General features: G+C 39.8%; 1 protein-coding gene across 2 annotated transcripts in view; it reads left to right on the top strand.

Annotated features, from left to right (window-relative positions):
- The window catches only part of atp2a2a (ATPase sarcoplasmic/endoplasmic reticulum Ca2+ transporting 2a), a 36,331-nt gene that overhangs the window by 3,853 nt on the left and 17,731 nt on the right, over positions 1–14,747 (top strand). For both annotated transcript variants that reach the window (XM_060881013.1, XM_060881012.1), the window contains exons 4-5: positions 3,468–3,572; positions 4,092–4,230. In XM_060881013.1, the coding sequence (XP_060736996.1) occupies positions 3,468–3,572; positions 4,092–4,230 (244 nt within the window). The remainder of the gene's footprint in view (positions 1–3,467; positions 3,573–4,091; positions 4,231–14,747) is intronic.

The raw sequence follows: 14,747 nt of genomic DNA, 5'->3' as shown, positions 1-14,747 counted from the left end.
CATGTGGAGGTGTAAACGCGTGTCGTTCCATGTCTGTGACTTGAGTTGCTCACAGATCAGGAGGTTAGACAGCTGAGAAAGCTGCTCCTGCTCAGGAATGGTGAAAACAACATTCACTGCGATCGAGTGTCTGTCACTGTCCACCAAACAAAACGTCTGAGCCGGATGCTGCTGCCTCACTCTAACGTGTTAAGACTCCTTTCATTAGCTTCAAATGCTTCTGGAGAAAGTGGCGTAAATCCCCTTTTCTATTTGTCTGTCTTTGTTTCTTCACTTCCCTTTTATGTCTGTTGTGCTGTATCTTTCTTGTTGACTCCCTTGCTCTCTATTTCCTTTTGTCTCATTTTTATTTCATTTTCTATTTTTGTTTTTCACGTATTTTCAAATTTCAATCATTTTAATTTTTAATTTTAATTCATATTCATTACTAATTCTTACAGGTTTCTTCATTTTTTTTGTTCTTCTTTTGTTTTTGTTCTATCCTTTTTCTCCTCCCATCTCTCTTCTTAAATGTATCTTTCTTTCTTTCTTTCTTTCTTTCTTTCTTTCTTTCTTTCTTTCTTTCTTTTTACTAGACCCATCTCTTGTCCCCCCCATTTGTCCTCCTCAGATTGCTGTAGCATTGTGAGTGTGTAGTTTGCTGTGTGACTGACGTCAGCGGTGAGTGAAGCTGTTAAGTCTGTGAGCTCCGGTGGTTGTAGTGAACTCTGAACCACACGACTGCGTGGGCTGCTCTCTAACTCCCAGCAGGCAGAGGCATGAGAGTCAGATGCCCACTATGCAGTGTAGAGATAGCGAGGTGTTGCGCTTTGCTTTGTGACAGCTCTCCCAGAACACATTAGACAGGAGGGTATCGCTACAGGACAGATTTAGCTTCTGACCTTCATTGGGATGTTGGGTTCCAGCAGCTGGTTTAATTGTGAAGGAGTGAAAGAATTATTCATTGTTCAGTATGAAGTATTGGCCAGTGGCACTAAGCACCAAACGGTTGGGTCGTGTGGAAGATGGTTGCTTCGGTTGTTTGGCTGTGTCTTCTTTTTTGGGAGGAAAATTCTATAGACATTATTTACTGCACATCTTATTGTTGCAAAGGATCATGATGCTGAAACTGGGATCCAGTTTGAACTGCTCAGTTCAATCGAAAAGATTCCAAAAATAACGTCGGTGGCTTAGGTGGCTTAGTGGTTAGCACGTTTGCCTCACACCTCCAGGGTTGGGGGTTCGATTCCCGCCTCCGCCTTGTGTGTGTGGAGTTTGCATGTTCTTCCCGTGCCTCGGGGGTTTCCTCCGGGTACTCTGGTTTCCAAAGACATGCATGGTAGGTTGATTGGCATCTCTGGAAAATTGTCCATAGTGTGTGAGTGAATGAGAGTGTGTGTGTGCCCTGTGATGGGTTGTCACTCCGTCCAGGGTGTATCCTGCCTTGATGCCCGATGACGCCTGAGATAGGCACAGGCTCCCTGTGACCCGAGGTAGTTCGGATAAGCGGTAGAAAATGAATGAATGAATGAAAATGACTTTATTCTCATCACATTTTTAATCAAACTAGATGTTGTTTTCTTGATGTGACATGAAATGGTTTGTATTCACATTTTACAATGGTGCATTTAAGTAATCTCTGGAATAAAAAAGATTGAATGGCTGCATTAATTAAGGAGTAAAACATTTGGGGATGCGTTGTTATAGAAAAACAACCACTGTGGGGTGTGATGTGACCTGACACAAAGGGGAGTTAATGTTAATGTCTTTTTTTTTTAATCAATGATAAATTTAAATCATTTGTCCTGTTCCTCTGTTACTGGAGACTCCTTCCATAAATGCTAAATAAACTGATCATATCTACGATGTTTTTAACTATTTTAATGCGTTATTATAGAAACAATAATGTATCAGAACAAGTATGTTCATATAAACTTGGAGCTGGAACTACTGTCGGTGCTGCTGTTACAGAAAATGAATCAGCATCATCTGAGTAGAATCTTTAATTCATTCCTGTTGCTTTAGCTTGCTTCCTCTCAAATAATATATTTTTTATATCTGCTCTTTTGTATTCTGGCATTTTTTTGAGTTTTTGTGTAGCTATTCATTCTGTAAGACAGAGACCAAAGCCGAGAATCTGCATGTAATTTTATTACATTAGGATTGTGAAGGAAGCCAGACTGCAGCAGAGGCGTTCTTCTGTGCAGCACAGTGTTTTTGCACTCCAGAATTTCCCCACCGCTTTGTGGGACTTGTCAGCCGATCGGCTTGGTCATGCTTTGATGGCTGCCTTGCATTTCCAGTGAGAGATGAATCACTGCAGATGGCGGCTTTTTGCATATAAAACAGCAACAGAAAAGGCTTTTGAGAAACAGGCAGCGTTCACTCGAGCGAAGGATGAAGGCTTGCTGTGCCAGGCTTTAATGTCTGGCACCTTTAAGACAAACAAGTGTAATACTAAACCTAAACTGTATGTATTACGTCTGGAGTTTTAGCTCAGTGTCTGTAAACAAGATAGGCATGTAAAGAGTACAGAGTCATGTATTTACACGGTTTTATTGTTTGGTACTGAAAATAGAAGGCAGTGTTTTCAGTCTGTAAATTGTCATGTGACCATTGTTTATTACTGTGTGTGTGTGTAAGAGTGTGTGTAAGAGTGTGTGTGTGTGTGTAAGAGTGTGTAAGAGTGTATAAGAGTGTGTAAGAGTGTGTAAGAGTGTGTAAGAGTGTGTAAGAGTGTGTAAGTGTGTGTGTGTGTGTGTGTGTGTGTTGTGCTGAAGAACCAAAGGTAGAATCCATACCTTTAATGATTCTATATCAGACTTCCATCCTGTAGAATCACAGCACTGCAGAGTTTAGCATCTGACCTCATTTCTTCATTAATACACCTTATTAAACTCATCACCTAATTAACAAAGACCTTCAGGGTGTGTTGTGAAGAGAGAAAAAACTAGTCTCTGCAGTGTTGCGACACTATAAACTCTGTAGTCCTCGGAAATACAGCTCAAAAGTCTTAAGCCAGGTTTACGTTGTACATTTGGAGTTCTTAAAGAGGGCATACAGTAGTATAACATGACAGTCTGACTAGCAGCTGATTTAGTGCTAGAGCACAACTGTGGACAAAGTGCTGACAGTTTATTCAAATCTCAGCTAGTGTCCCCTGCTACAACACTCATCTAAAATCTAAAAACTCTCTGGACAGATACTAGCATGGAGAAATGTAAACGGAGCACACTAATGGACAGAAAATAATATCTGTATTGCCTCAAGCTCACTTTAACAAATCTTTGTGTTTACACAGCTCCATTATCTTCCCTAATTAATGATGTAAGCAGTCTTTTACAGTATAATCTGACATGGAGAATCTGACGTTATCGTACAAGTAAAAATCTTAAAAAGACTTCTGAAATCACACAGTCGAAAATGAACTGTAGTCATGTGATCCGTGTTGATATGAAATAACGGCATCTCTGTGTGTTTCTCTCTAGGTTTTAGCCTGGTTTGAGGAAGGCGAAGAGACGATAACAGCCTTCGTGGAGCCTTTTGTAATCCTATTAATTCTCATAGCCAACGCCATTGTCGGTGTGTGGCAGGTGAGTTGAAACTGGCACGCACTCATTTCTGAGGTCCCACTGTCTTGCACACTTCTTAAAGGAGCAGTTTGTAAATATTTAGAGCCCTTTACACCATGAAGCCCTGCCCCAAAGCTCCATTCCCTGTTTCAATACTAGCTTTAAAGAGGCTAGTTTTGAATAGAAAGTAATATAAATTAGAAAACTACACCTTTAACAACTTACTTAGTCTAGAAATAGATTTTTTTCCTCACAATGTTCCCAAAAGCAAAACCTTGATTAAATTTATAATGAATCAAGACTCTTCCTCTTGCTTCAATAAGCTAAATAAGGTGTCTAAAGTTTAAATCTTGCCAAAAAAGCTCTTCTCTCTCACAAAAAAATGACACACGAATAATGAATCTATGGTTTACATAATGTGAAAATTCAGTAAAGACCCTGTGCTGCAGTTATACACGTGAATCAATCAGTATGGTTGAGTCTACGCAGTTTACAGCCAACAAGCGTCCCCTGTGTCTTGTTTCTTTAAAAACCTGACAGGAGCGTAACGCAGAAAATGCCATCGAGGCACTTAAAGAGTACGAGCCAGAGATGGGGAAAGTCTACAGACAGGACAGGAAGACGGTGCAGAGGATCAAGGCCAAAGACATCGTCCCTGGGGACATCGTGGAGGTAGCTGGTAAGACTGATGGTTGTTAGGAGAAATTTAAATAGCATGTTATGTAACAATGGCTGTGAATGCAGGGTGCTGTGTGTTTTTCTGTGCTTTGATTGACTACTGAGAGACGCTACACACACACATACACTCACACATACTCGCACTTACAGTATACACACATTTACACACACTCATACACACACTCACACACATTACATGCCACTAGAAGAGCTTTTGTCCAGCCTACGAATTTTCAGTCTATCATTCCTCCCGCTCATACACACACACACAAACACACACACACACACACACACACACACACACACACACACACACACACACACACACACACGATGTGCTCACACATAATTCACACAGCCCTCTGCTCCATCAGCACCTTTCCACATGCGCAGAAATATAGAAGAGCTCACACGCATGGTGGAATGAAGAACGGATTATGGCTTTGATATATTTCCATCCTGCCACTTCTGGAAGTTTGCGAGGAGAATTTTGTGTGCTAGCTTTTTGCCAGCTTTTACATTCATGGTGTCATGTATGGTATTTTTTACAAAACTGTTAATCCAGGCTGAAACTCAGAGTACGAGCGTGGGCTGTTGGTGTTGCTTGTACTCTTTCTGTGCTTCATATTTTTTTCTTTTGTTCTAGCGTAGTGGTCGATTTTATTTATATCAGCTTTATGGAATGTGTTATATATAGTTCACAGTGACAATAGTAACGATGACAGGTGTTGAGTTCTTCATGGAGGTCACATAACCTCACGTCCCCTTTCCTCGTTGTCGTAATGGAGTATTGCCATGTGTGATGTGATTGACGGTCCACATAGATTCACTGTACTTTCAAGGTCTTTTATTTGTCACATACATTTTACATCCAATGAAATGGGGAAGTCATGGCCTAATGGGTAGTTTGACTCCTAACCCTAAGGTTGTGGGTTCGAGTCTCGGGCCGGCCATGACTGAGGTGCCCTTGAGCAAGGCACCGAACCAACCCCAACTGCCCCCTGGGCGCCGCAGCATAAATGGCTGCCCACTGCTCCGGGTGTGTGTTCACAGTGTGTGTGTGTTCACTGCTGTGTGTGTGCACTTTGGATGGGTTAAATGCAGAGAACGAATTTTGAGTATGGGTCACCGTACTTAGCCGTATGTCACTTCACTTACAGAAATGTAATGAAATGATTTTTTTCTTTGTTTCTCGTCCCATAGTGCAATAGGGATGTGATAGCCCGAGGCTTAGTGGTTAATGTGCTGGACCACTGATTGAAAGGTTGTGAGTTTGTATCCTAGGTAACAGGTCTACCAAGCATCCACTGCTGGGCCCTTGAGCAAGGCCCTTAAATGGTTAACCCTCAATTGCTCAGTTCTCTAAAAAATTAATTAAATGTCAGTCGCTCTGGATGAAAATCTGCCAAAAGCTTTAAGTGGAAAATGCAACAACAAACAGAACCAGCAATGGACTTAAGGACAAAGGACACAAACACTTATAGTAGAAAGAGAAGAAATAGAATATAATGACATATAAGAAAATATAATAAACATATAGTAGTGGTGAATGCAATGAGAATAAAATGAGAATGTAATAGAATGTAGAAATTTCCCTTATATTCACTTCAATTCAAATTTATTTGTATAGCGCTTTTAACAATGGACATTGTCTCAAAGCAGCTTTACAGATCACAAGAAGCATAATACAAATAAATTAATATTATACAAATATTAATATAAAATAAAAGTTCAAGATTAATATTAGACTTATAATTAAATGTGTTTGTATTTATCCCTAATGAACAAGCCTGAGGTGACTGAGGCGACTGTGGTGAGGAAAAACTCCCTTAGATGGAGGAGGAAGAAACCTTGAGAGGAACCAGACTCAAAAGTGAACCTCATCCTATATTTGGCTGACACTAGAGGGTGTGATTATAAATATACAGTCCCTCAATTGTGGATTGATGAGGAGGTTGTTGTCCTCAAAGACCACATGGAGTTTGTATCTCCTCTTACAATGTCGGAATACTTTACTCTTTAGATGCCTCAGGATCCTCACAGTGTTGGCCTCATCTCAGTGAAGGTCCAAAATCTTTCTGAAACAGAACACAGCTGAAGCTGGTACAATCTCTGTATGCCTCGGGATGGGTAAAAAAAGAGATGCAGTGGAGAGGAATTAGCGTAGCTGCAGTTCATAATATTAGCAAGCACTAAATGATAATGTGCATTTAATCAGATGTGCTACAGCATAAGATTATGGGAAGTATTATGTGTATGTCTAAGTGTAAGTATTTATGTGACTAAAGAGATATGTCTGCAATCTACATTTAAACTGGGAACGTGTGTCTGAGCCCCAAACATGATCAGGAAAGCTATTCCAAAGATCTATATGAATGCATTGTTTTTGTTTGTTTGTGTTCTATGTGTGAGGTAGGTATATAATCATATATCAGCATGTCCCTGATGTTGTGTTTTTTTATGTTGTAATTATAACAGAATTGCAGTTTCTGTACCAGGTCCTTAATGCGTCAACCTCATGTCGATTGAGACCTGAATGACCTACATATACTTTTTTAATTGTAGATTAAAAAGTGAATCTTAAAGTGTAATTTAATCGAAATGATTCCATGGGAACGTCTTCTACATCTGAGCTGTTTGTTAGAGCGATGTTAAGACTTGTGTGAGAAGCATGAATGATGCAGCGTGACGGGGATCTGCTACCCTGCTGCTCGGTGAAGAAGCGATCTGTTCCCAGGATCAATGGAAAGGAAGAATCCTATTAATGAAGCACAGACAGAGCAGGAACAATCACATTAATACAGCACCGATCAGTTTCTTGTGTCTTGATGAAACTTTGATCGATTTTAAAAAATGCACCAAATTGCAATAATGTTATTTCATGAAATAATATCAGTCACTGAAGTAAAGAAGAAGAACAAGCACTTCAAGGTCAATGGTTCAGTCTGGTGAAGAAACCGACAGTGAACCATTTGGGTGGACTCTTACGGGTGAGCTGAGTCAATTGTTCTGACTCACTGGAAAGATTCGGATTTGCAGTCACTTGAGTTTGAAGATGCTGATAGTGACTGCTGTTTATTAGTGTTTACAATCTGAGCACCATATTTTCTAATATTTTTTATTATGGATTCAATTCTGGTTAATTATTAATCAAGTGGGAGATTTGTCCGTTCCAGCTGATGATGTCACATTCGACCAATCAGCTGCTCTGCTTCAACCTCACACGCAGCTCAGACGTACCCTCTCTCTACCATTATCTCTGCTCCCTCTTATTTTTTTTCATCCTTTCATCACTGTGTCATTGCCCCCTCTTTCTAATTCTTTCCTTTATTCTGATCTAATGGCATTTTTCTATCCCTCATTTTCATCATTCATTCATTTTCTACCGCTTATCCGAACTACCTCGGGTCACGGGGAGCCTGTGCCTATCTCAGGCGTCATCGGGCATCAAGGCAGGATACACCCTGGGCGGAGTGCCTACCCATCGCAGGGCACACACACACACACAGTCTCTATCCCTCATTTTATGACCACCTAAATTTTCATTCTTACTTTTTCATGTTCCTGTGCCCTTCTATCTTCCTTCCTTTTTTCTTATGTTGTTGTTCCTCTCCTTTCTTTTACACTTAACAATTTACATCATTCCTTTCATTCCTTTCTCCAATCTATCATTCTTAAATCCTTATAGGTTTTTCATTCAGGAAATCAAAATCTAGTGTCTATTAGTTGCTTAATCTGATTTTATAGACATGAAATATAACTTCACAAGCTTGTTGTATGCTTCTAAAAGAAATAACAGTAACTAGTAAATGACATATCATGTGATCAGGGTCTAAGCTAACACGTTTATTGCTAGTCAGAAGACATCTAGCTGTAATTGGGTTAGCTCTTTGTATCCTAAATTTTTTTTTACCAATAACACTATTTTTGTTTTTATATACTTTCCAGTATTGTGATATGATATTTTTGCCATATTATTTACCTGAACGTACAATAGCAGTGTCAGTAACTGATACAGATAATGACTACAGGTCAGAACAATGTCAGCTTCTCCTGGAAATCCCTCGCAGACAGCAGATAGATCATATTTGTGCTCGTGGTTATTGGTAGAACAGAAGAATTCCCATGAGGTCCAGCAAAAAATGCAGAAATCACATTCAGTGTTCAGACTTGACAGACAATCTGCTCTCACCCATGCCATTGTAGAATGGAGATCTAATTTTACCGCCTGTGTTATCGTCTCCAACCATGTGAAGTTTGTTTTCAGGCATCTTCACATTCGATACCCGATGTGAGATGTGTGGGTTTAGATCTTCTCTCACTTTTTCCCTGAGCTCCTAGAATCTCCTAGAGTCTTATCTCAAAAACTCTGGAAAGCTTGGACATGTTTCTTGCACAGCATTGCCAATTAGGTTGGTAAACACAGCTATAATGCAGAACAATGACAAGTGTCCACATGTTATCGGCTTTAGATGAAGCGAGGCTTTAACCTTAAACCAGGATTTTCTAACCTCACGTGTTTGCTCACATTCAAGCTTTCTCAGGATGCAGTCTGGAAGTGATTGCGTGAACTTAAGCCACTTGGGACTCTTGTGAACAGAATTACAAAGAGCATAATCCATCTTGACTGTCAGCTCCTCACAGGGTTGTGTGTGTTTTAACGTACGTATAAGTTTGGATAGTAAATATTTGTACAGACCTCATCCTCGTATGTCAGAAGGTGTTGTTTGATTTTCCATGACAGCAGCTCTGACAGTAGTTTCAGCATGTTTTAATAATAGTAAGAAGTTACACAAAAGCCTGTTTATTTCATCACATATACTTTACAGCACTGTGAATTTTTTTTCATCCATGTTGAGTTTTGTGCCGCTCCATCATCAAGCACCATCAGCCTTTAGCCATCATCCATAATCATCATCTGCATCAATGAACATTTGATAACTTCAACAGAAAATAATTCACATTAAAGCTGGAATGAATTCAGAAATTACACCGATAAGACTGATGAGGATGGGTTTCTTTTTGAGTCTGGTTCCTCTCAATGTTTCTTCCTTATATTGTCTTGAGGAGTTTTTATCTTTGTCACAGTTGTTAATTAGGGAACAATTTAAATGTCAACATTTTCTCTGAATTTTTATATTCCTTTACACCTGCTTTGCAGCAATGTCCATTGTTATTGTGCTACACAAATTAAATTGAATTAAATTTTCTTGATGTATCCCAGCTGGGGTTGGAGCACAGAGACATCATCCCTGGACCACACAGGGTTAAGGGCCTTGTTCAAGGGCCCAAGAAATTCAGCCTGGCAGTGCTGGTGGTTGAACCCCCAACCTTCAGATTAGTGCAATGTAACTCTTTCAAAAAAACATTTCCTAATTCGTTTCTATAGCTATGATCCGTTAAAGTTTACCTCTAACAGGAACTCCACATAAAAATATTTAACTAGCTTTGAGGTGGTTTATTTGTGGACGCTTCCATCAGAAACCGTCAGAGGTGCTGATGATGGAAAAAGCTCTGATAAATGGGACTAACTTGATGTTTCAGGTCTTTAAACGTAACTATAAAAGGATAAAAGTATGATGTGTTCTTTAATATTAAATAGATAAAAGTTAAAACACCTCCAGATGTGCTGCTTGATTGTTTTACTATAGCAGCCAACACATTAGAAATGAATGCACAAAGCGATTAAGTTGATTCTGTTTGAAGTTTTGTATAGTCAGTTAAATATGTAGAATGATCATGAAGCACAAAAGGGTCACAACTGAGGATAACCTGTCCTCCTCTGTCTTCTAGTCTTTCCGACTGATTTAAGAGGCGATCTGTTATACGACACAATGGAAATAATAAGTGACTGAATCATGCCTTTTAGTAACAGCTGTTGAAAATGAGGAAATCCCCCTTCACATCAAGCCGGGCGGGATGCACATTGTAGAGTGTGATTGATAACAGCACCGAGTTCTGCTCCTGTTGTCGGCTCTCAGAGAGATGACCGTAAAAGGAAGCGCTCATAGGGTACCTCCTCTTGATCCTCCTCCTGGACCAGACCAAGCTAACGAGCCCAACCTTCTGTCCTCAAGAGTGCTGGGATTCCAAACACGACGGCCGGCATGAAGGATTGCTCCAGAGCTGGCAATCATCTCCCATCAGTGAGGAGGCTCGTGAAGAGGAGCAGGGCTGCTGTCAGGTGTATTGTGCCCTAATGCTGTCAGCAAGGAACCACAAATGGAATGGCTTCACTGAATCACTGACATGAAGGGAACAGGTGCCTAGTGCACATTTTACTGTTGGTTACAAGCAGCAGAACGTGTAACTAAGCAGCAGATGCCTTCATCTGTTTTTCTGAGTTTAATCAGTCAGATGCACTGGATTAGTTTCGCTGAGTAGGAACATGACACTGTCGGGATGGTATGGATTTCTCTAGGGATGTAATGAAAGCAGTAAATGGATGCTATATTAACAGCACAGTTCAATACCAGTAAAATGTGTGAACGTCAGTATTCATTTTCCTGACGATTTTTAAACATAATTTTTTCTGGTGTAGATTTGCTAAAAAATATTGCGATCATATGTTACAGAAACAAGTTAGTTAATAAGTTTAGAAAGTATGTTATACACAGAAGATTGGAAATAATATACAATAATCAAAGTAGCAAATTATTAAGATAAGAATATGGTTGTTTTTTTCACCAGTGTTCCTGCAAAACAGCATTTAAAAAAAGGGAGAAAATACAAAAAAATTTAAAGAAAATGTAAAAGATTTTTTTTGTCCATTTTAAGCTAATTGCTAATTGTAAACAAAACCTGTCATTTAACAAGCTACAAGACAGTTAAAACAGTTAGAACAGATAACATACAGATAAACAGTAACTCTTAATGAACTGAATAACTCTGACGTTTGCTTTCAAATTACATATAACTTCAGTCATTGTGATAAGTTGGGTCAGGGTATAATTCATTTCTCTGTTAGCTAGCTAAACTCACTTTTTCCTGTGACTAGCATTGGTCGACCTTTAACACCCTCTGTGTGTTTTCTAACCTATTATTCTGTAGAAGTTTTGTCTCTTCTACATTCAGCTCGAGCTTGGGTTTCAACTCAGAGCTCTGCAGATGGTGGCAGTTGTGTTTATTTAGTTTATTTATTTAGCTTAGTGCTCACTCTCACTGTATAGAAGAGGCCACTTAACGAGATCCGTGTGACTGTTTACTGAAAGCAAAGTGCTGGGAACTCTAAAAACTCCCAGTAGGTTATCGCCGGCGGTCGTAGTCCGTCTTGTCACCTACACCATTTTTTTTTATTATCGTGTATATGATCGATTTGTGTGGCAGGGGCTATGGATTTCTTTGGCCTTTGGCTGTTTCTCCCACTCCTCTCTTCAGCACCTGCCTGTGACTCATGTGTTTAGTATTGTGCTGGTTCTGGGTACGTACTGTGTCCTGTGTAGGTGTTTTAGAGGGCGCAATGCTCTCAAACTACCCGGTCAAGTCGAGAGGAGGCGGATGTACAAGTGGAGAGGGAGGATAATTGGCTAAACAGCAAAGCAGAGAAGAGAGGAGGACAAGCATGAACCTGCGGGCCACTCTGGAAATAACTGTACCAGGCTGGGCTTTGAAGCTGCTGCTGTAGATGCTGAAAAAATCTCTTAAATCATAAAATTCAAGATCAGTGAAAAAATGCTCGTATAAGCTCCAGTCAGCTTCAGCTCCATATTTCAATGCTGATATAATTTGTTGAATGCTAATATTTCTGTATATGGTACCTGATGAGTTGCAGGATCGGTGATTGGAGCAAAGGAATGCATCTTTTATTTCTAATATGTTGTCTATAATAACCGGATATTCACAGTAGTACATTATGCTCCACTTGCTATTTAACAAAGATGAACATTTATGCACTAGTCTTCAGTGTCAGAGTCAGTTTTGTAGTCTTTTATAGACTTTGCACTCTTTCTTTCTCGTTTTTTAGTTACATGCTTACATTCAAGTGGACATTATGGTTTACAGCTACAACAACATAATTCATTGTGGTATAAGAGGAATAAAACACGTGGGATGTGCAGTTAAAGAAAAAATAATCCACTTCGTGTTTGTAACAGAAACTCATCTTAATGTTGGTGGGATTATTTTTCTGTAACAGCATGACCCTTGTGTTTTAGTCCTGACTTGCACGTGTCGGTCTGTATGCTGATAAGATTCAAATCAGCTCATAACACTTTAAGGGTTGTGGTGGTTGTGGGCTATTTGTATTATATAAGGAATAAATATCTTCGTGATGGGGTCCAACATCAGTTCCAACGTCAATAAAATTTAAATTTATTAAAAAAATGACATAAATTTTTATTCAGTTTACAGTGGAACCTCTATAGCAGTGTTACTCATTGCGCGGCTCGCGAGCCTCCTGCGGCTCGCCAAGCTTTAATATGGCAGTAAATAATACGATGATATGATCACTCTCTCACTCACTCATTTTCTACCGCTTATCCGAACTACCTGGGGTCACGGGGAGCCTGTGCCTATCTCAGGCGTCATCGGGCATCAAGGCAGGATACACCCTGGACGGAGTGCCAACCCATCGCAGGGCACACACACACTCTCATTCACTCACACACTACGGACAATTTTCCAGAGATGCCAATCAACCTACCATGCATGTCTTTGGACCGGGGGAAGAAACCGGAGTACCCGGAGGAAACCCCCGAGGCACGGGGAGAACATGCAAACTCCACACACACAAGGCGGAGGCGGGAATCGAACCCCCAACCCTGGAGGTGTGAGGCAAACATGCTAACCACTAAGCCACCGTGCCCCCATGATATGATCATGTGGTTAAAATTTATTTTTCATTTAAATAACATTAAAAACAATCAGGGAAGCATAGAAAAACGAATGTGCTCTATTACAAATAATAATATATATTTATATATTATTTGACTCGTCACTGACTCACTGTGTTCCGCAATAGCCAGTTTTTGGCGGCCTGCCAGAAGCTAGTTTGTGTTTCATGCTAGTTAAAAACTTGTGTTTACTGTACACACGGACTAAATAATGGATCGATTTCTTATCAAACAATCCCGCGCACAAAATGAACAGCAACAAAGCAATGTGACAGTGACAAAAGAGGTAACTGATGGGGAGCATGCATCATCCGCAACTCGAGTAATTATTGTATTGCAATATTGTACATTGTATTTAAGCAGATAAGCTATTTAAGACTGAATAACTTGGCATACTTTGCGGTGAAAGTGGCTCTCCTATTGACTTTGTCCTATCAGTGTGGCTCACATGAAAAAAATAGTGAAGACCACTGATCTATAGCATTGTGTTCTTTTTATGGCTTACATTATAACAGCTTTAAACAGCCATCCTCTCTCTGCAGCCTCTCCTTTTTCATCTATCATGACGTTAAGAAGACAAAAATACAGCTTATCATGTTACTAAGAAACGACAAAATTCAAGGTACTTTAAAACTGTGAGGAAATCTTCCGATTCCGAACTTCCCTGCTTCAATAGTTAGACATTTTGCTTTGTTAAATAACGCCATGGTTCAAAAACTTTGCTTTATTTTGATGTTCATCAGTGTGATCGAGTCGACACAAAGCATATTCACTTGCTTTAGTGTATAAAATACAAAAGTAATATGTAGACCAGTCATAATTTAAAATGTTACATGAGCATCAGCTACATTTCAGACTGTAGCACTGCTTCAGCAGCCTTCTCTCATCAGTCATTTAAGACCTTTGACAAACTGCCCCATCAGTAGATATACAGTATATGTATATAATACTAATTTAACAGCTGACAGATATTTTCCACCTGGTATTAAATCAAAAGCCTGTCTAACATCTATCTCAGACGTCCATATGGTTTGAGTGATCGGATTTGTTTGAAATCTTTTTATTCCAGTTTGAGGGTGTTTACGTATTCATTACTATTAAATAACTTAATTAAATCTGTCTCCAAATACTCCAGCGGAATACTCAAGCAGAATCCTATATATTAAATGTAAATAGAGCCCTGAGGTGTTGCTGTGCAATGGCAGGTGACTGATGCTCATAGTATTGAAAAAGCACTGTGACGTTCTCTATGAGGTGGTTATAAATCATTCAGGACCTTTGACATTGTGTAATTAAATGGCTGGAGCTGCTGGCTGAATTGTCCACCATGATGTATGTGCAGTATAACAAGTCCGAGACAGACGCCACTCCTCCTGACTCCTGCCACGTTAGAATAGTTTAGTTTTGTTCGGATGTCTAGTCTTTAGATCATGTCCGCAAAATAAGGAAGCTGTTGAACTGAATGTTCTGAGGTTCAATTCATACCCGTCAAAAACGGCGGTGCCCGCTTGATCTCGGTGATGCGCTCATCCTTATTTGCTCGCTGAAATGGAATCGCTTTGCCTGCAAACAATGCCGGCTGACCTTCAGAGAAGTGTGGCACCCTTCATTCAGTACATTGTTCCTCATTTAGCAGGCTGAAACAAGTGCATGAGCAGCATTAATTCTTTCTACGAAGAGAGCTGGC

This window comes from Tachysurus vachellii, chromosome 11, assembly GCF_030014155.1.
Source record: "Tachysurus vachellii isolate PV-2020 chromosome 11, HZAU_Pvac_v1, whole genome shotgun sequence".
In the NCBI taxonomy this organism is placed as follows: Eukaryota; Metazoa; Chordata; class Actinopteri; order Siluriformes; family Bagridae; genus Tachysurus; species Tachysurus vachellii.
The sequence above is the reverse complement of the archived record's forward strand: the minus strand, read 5'-3'. Positions and strand labels throughout refer to the sequence as shown.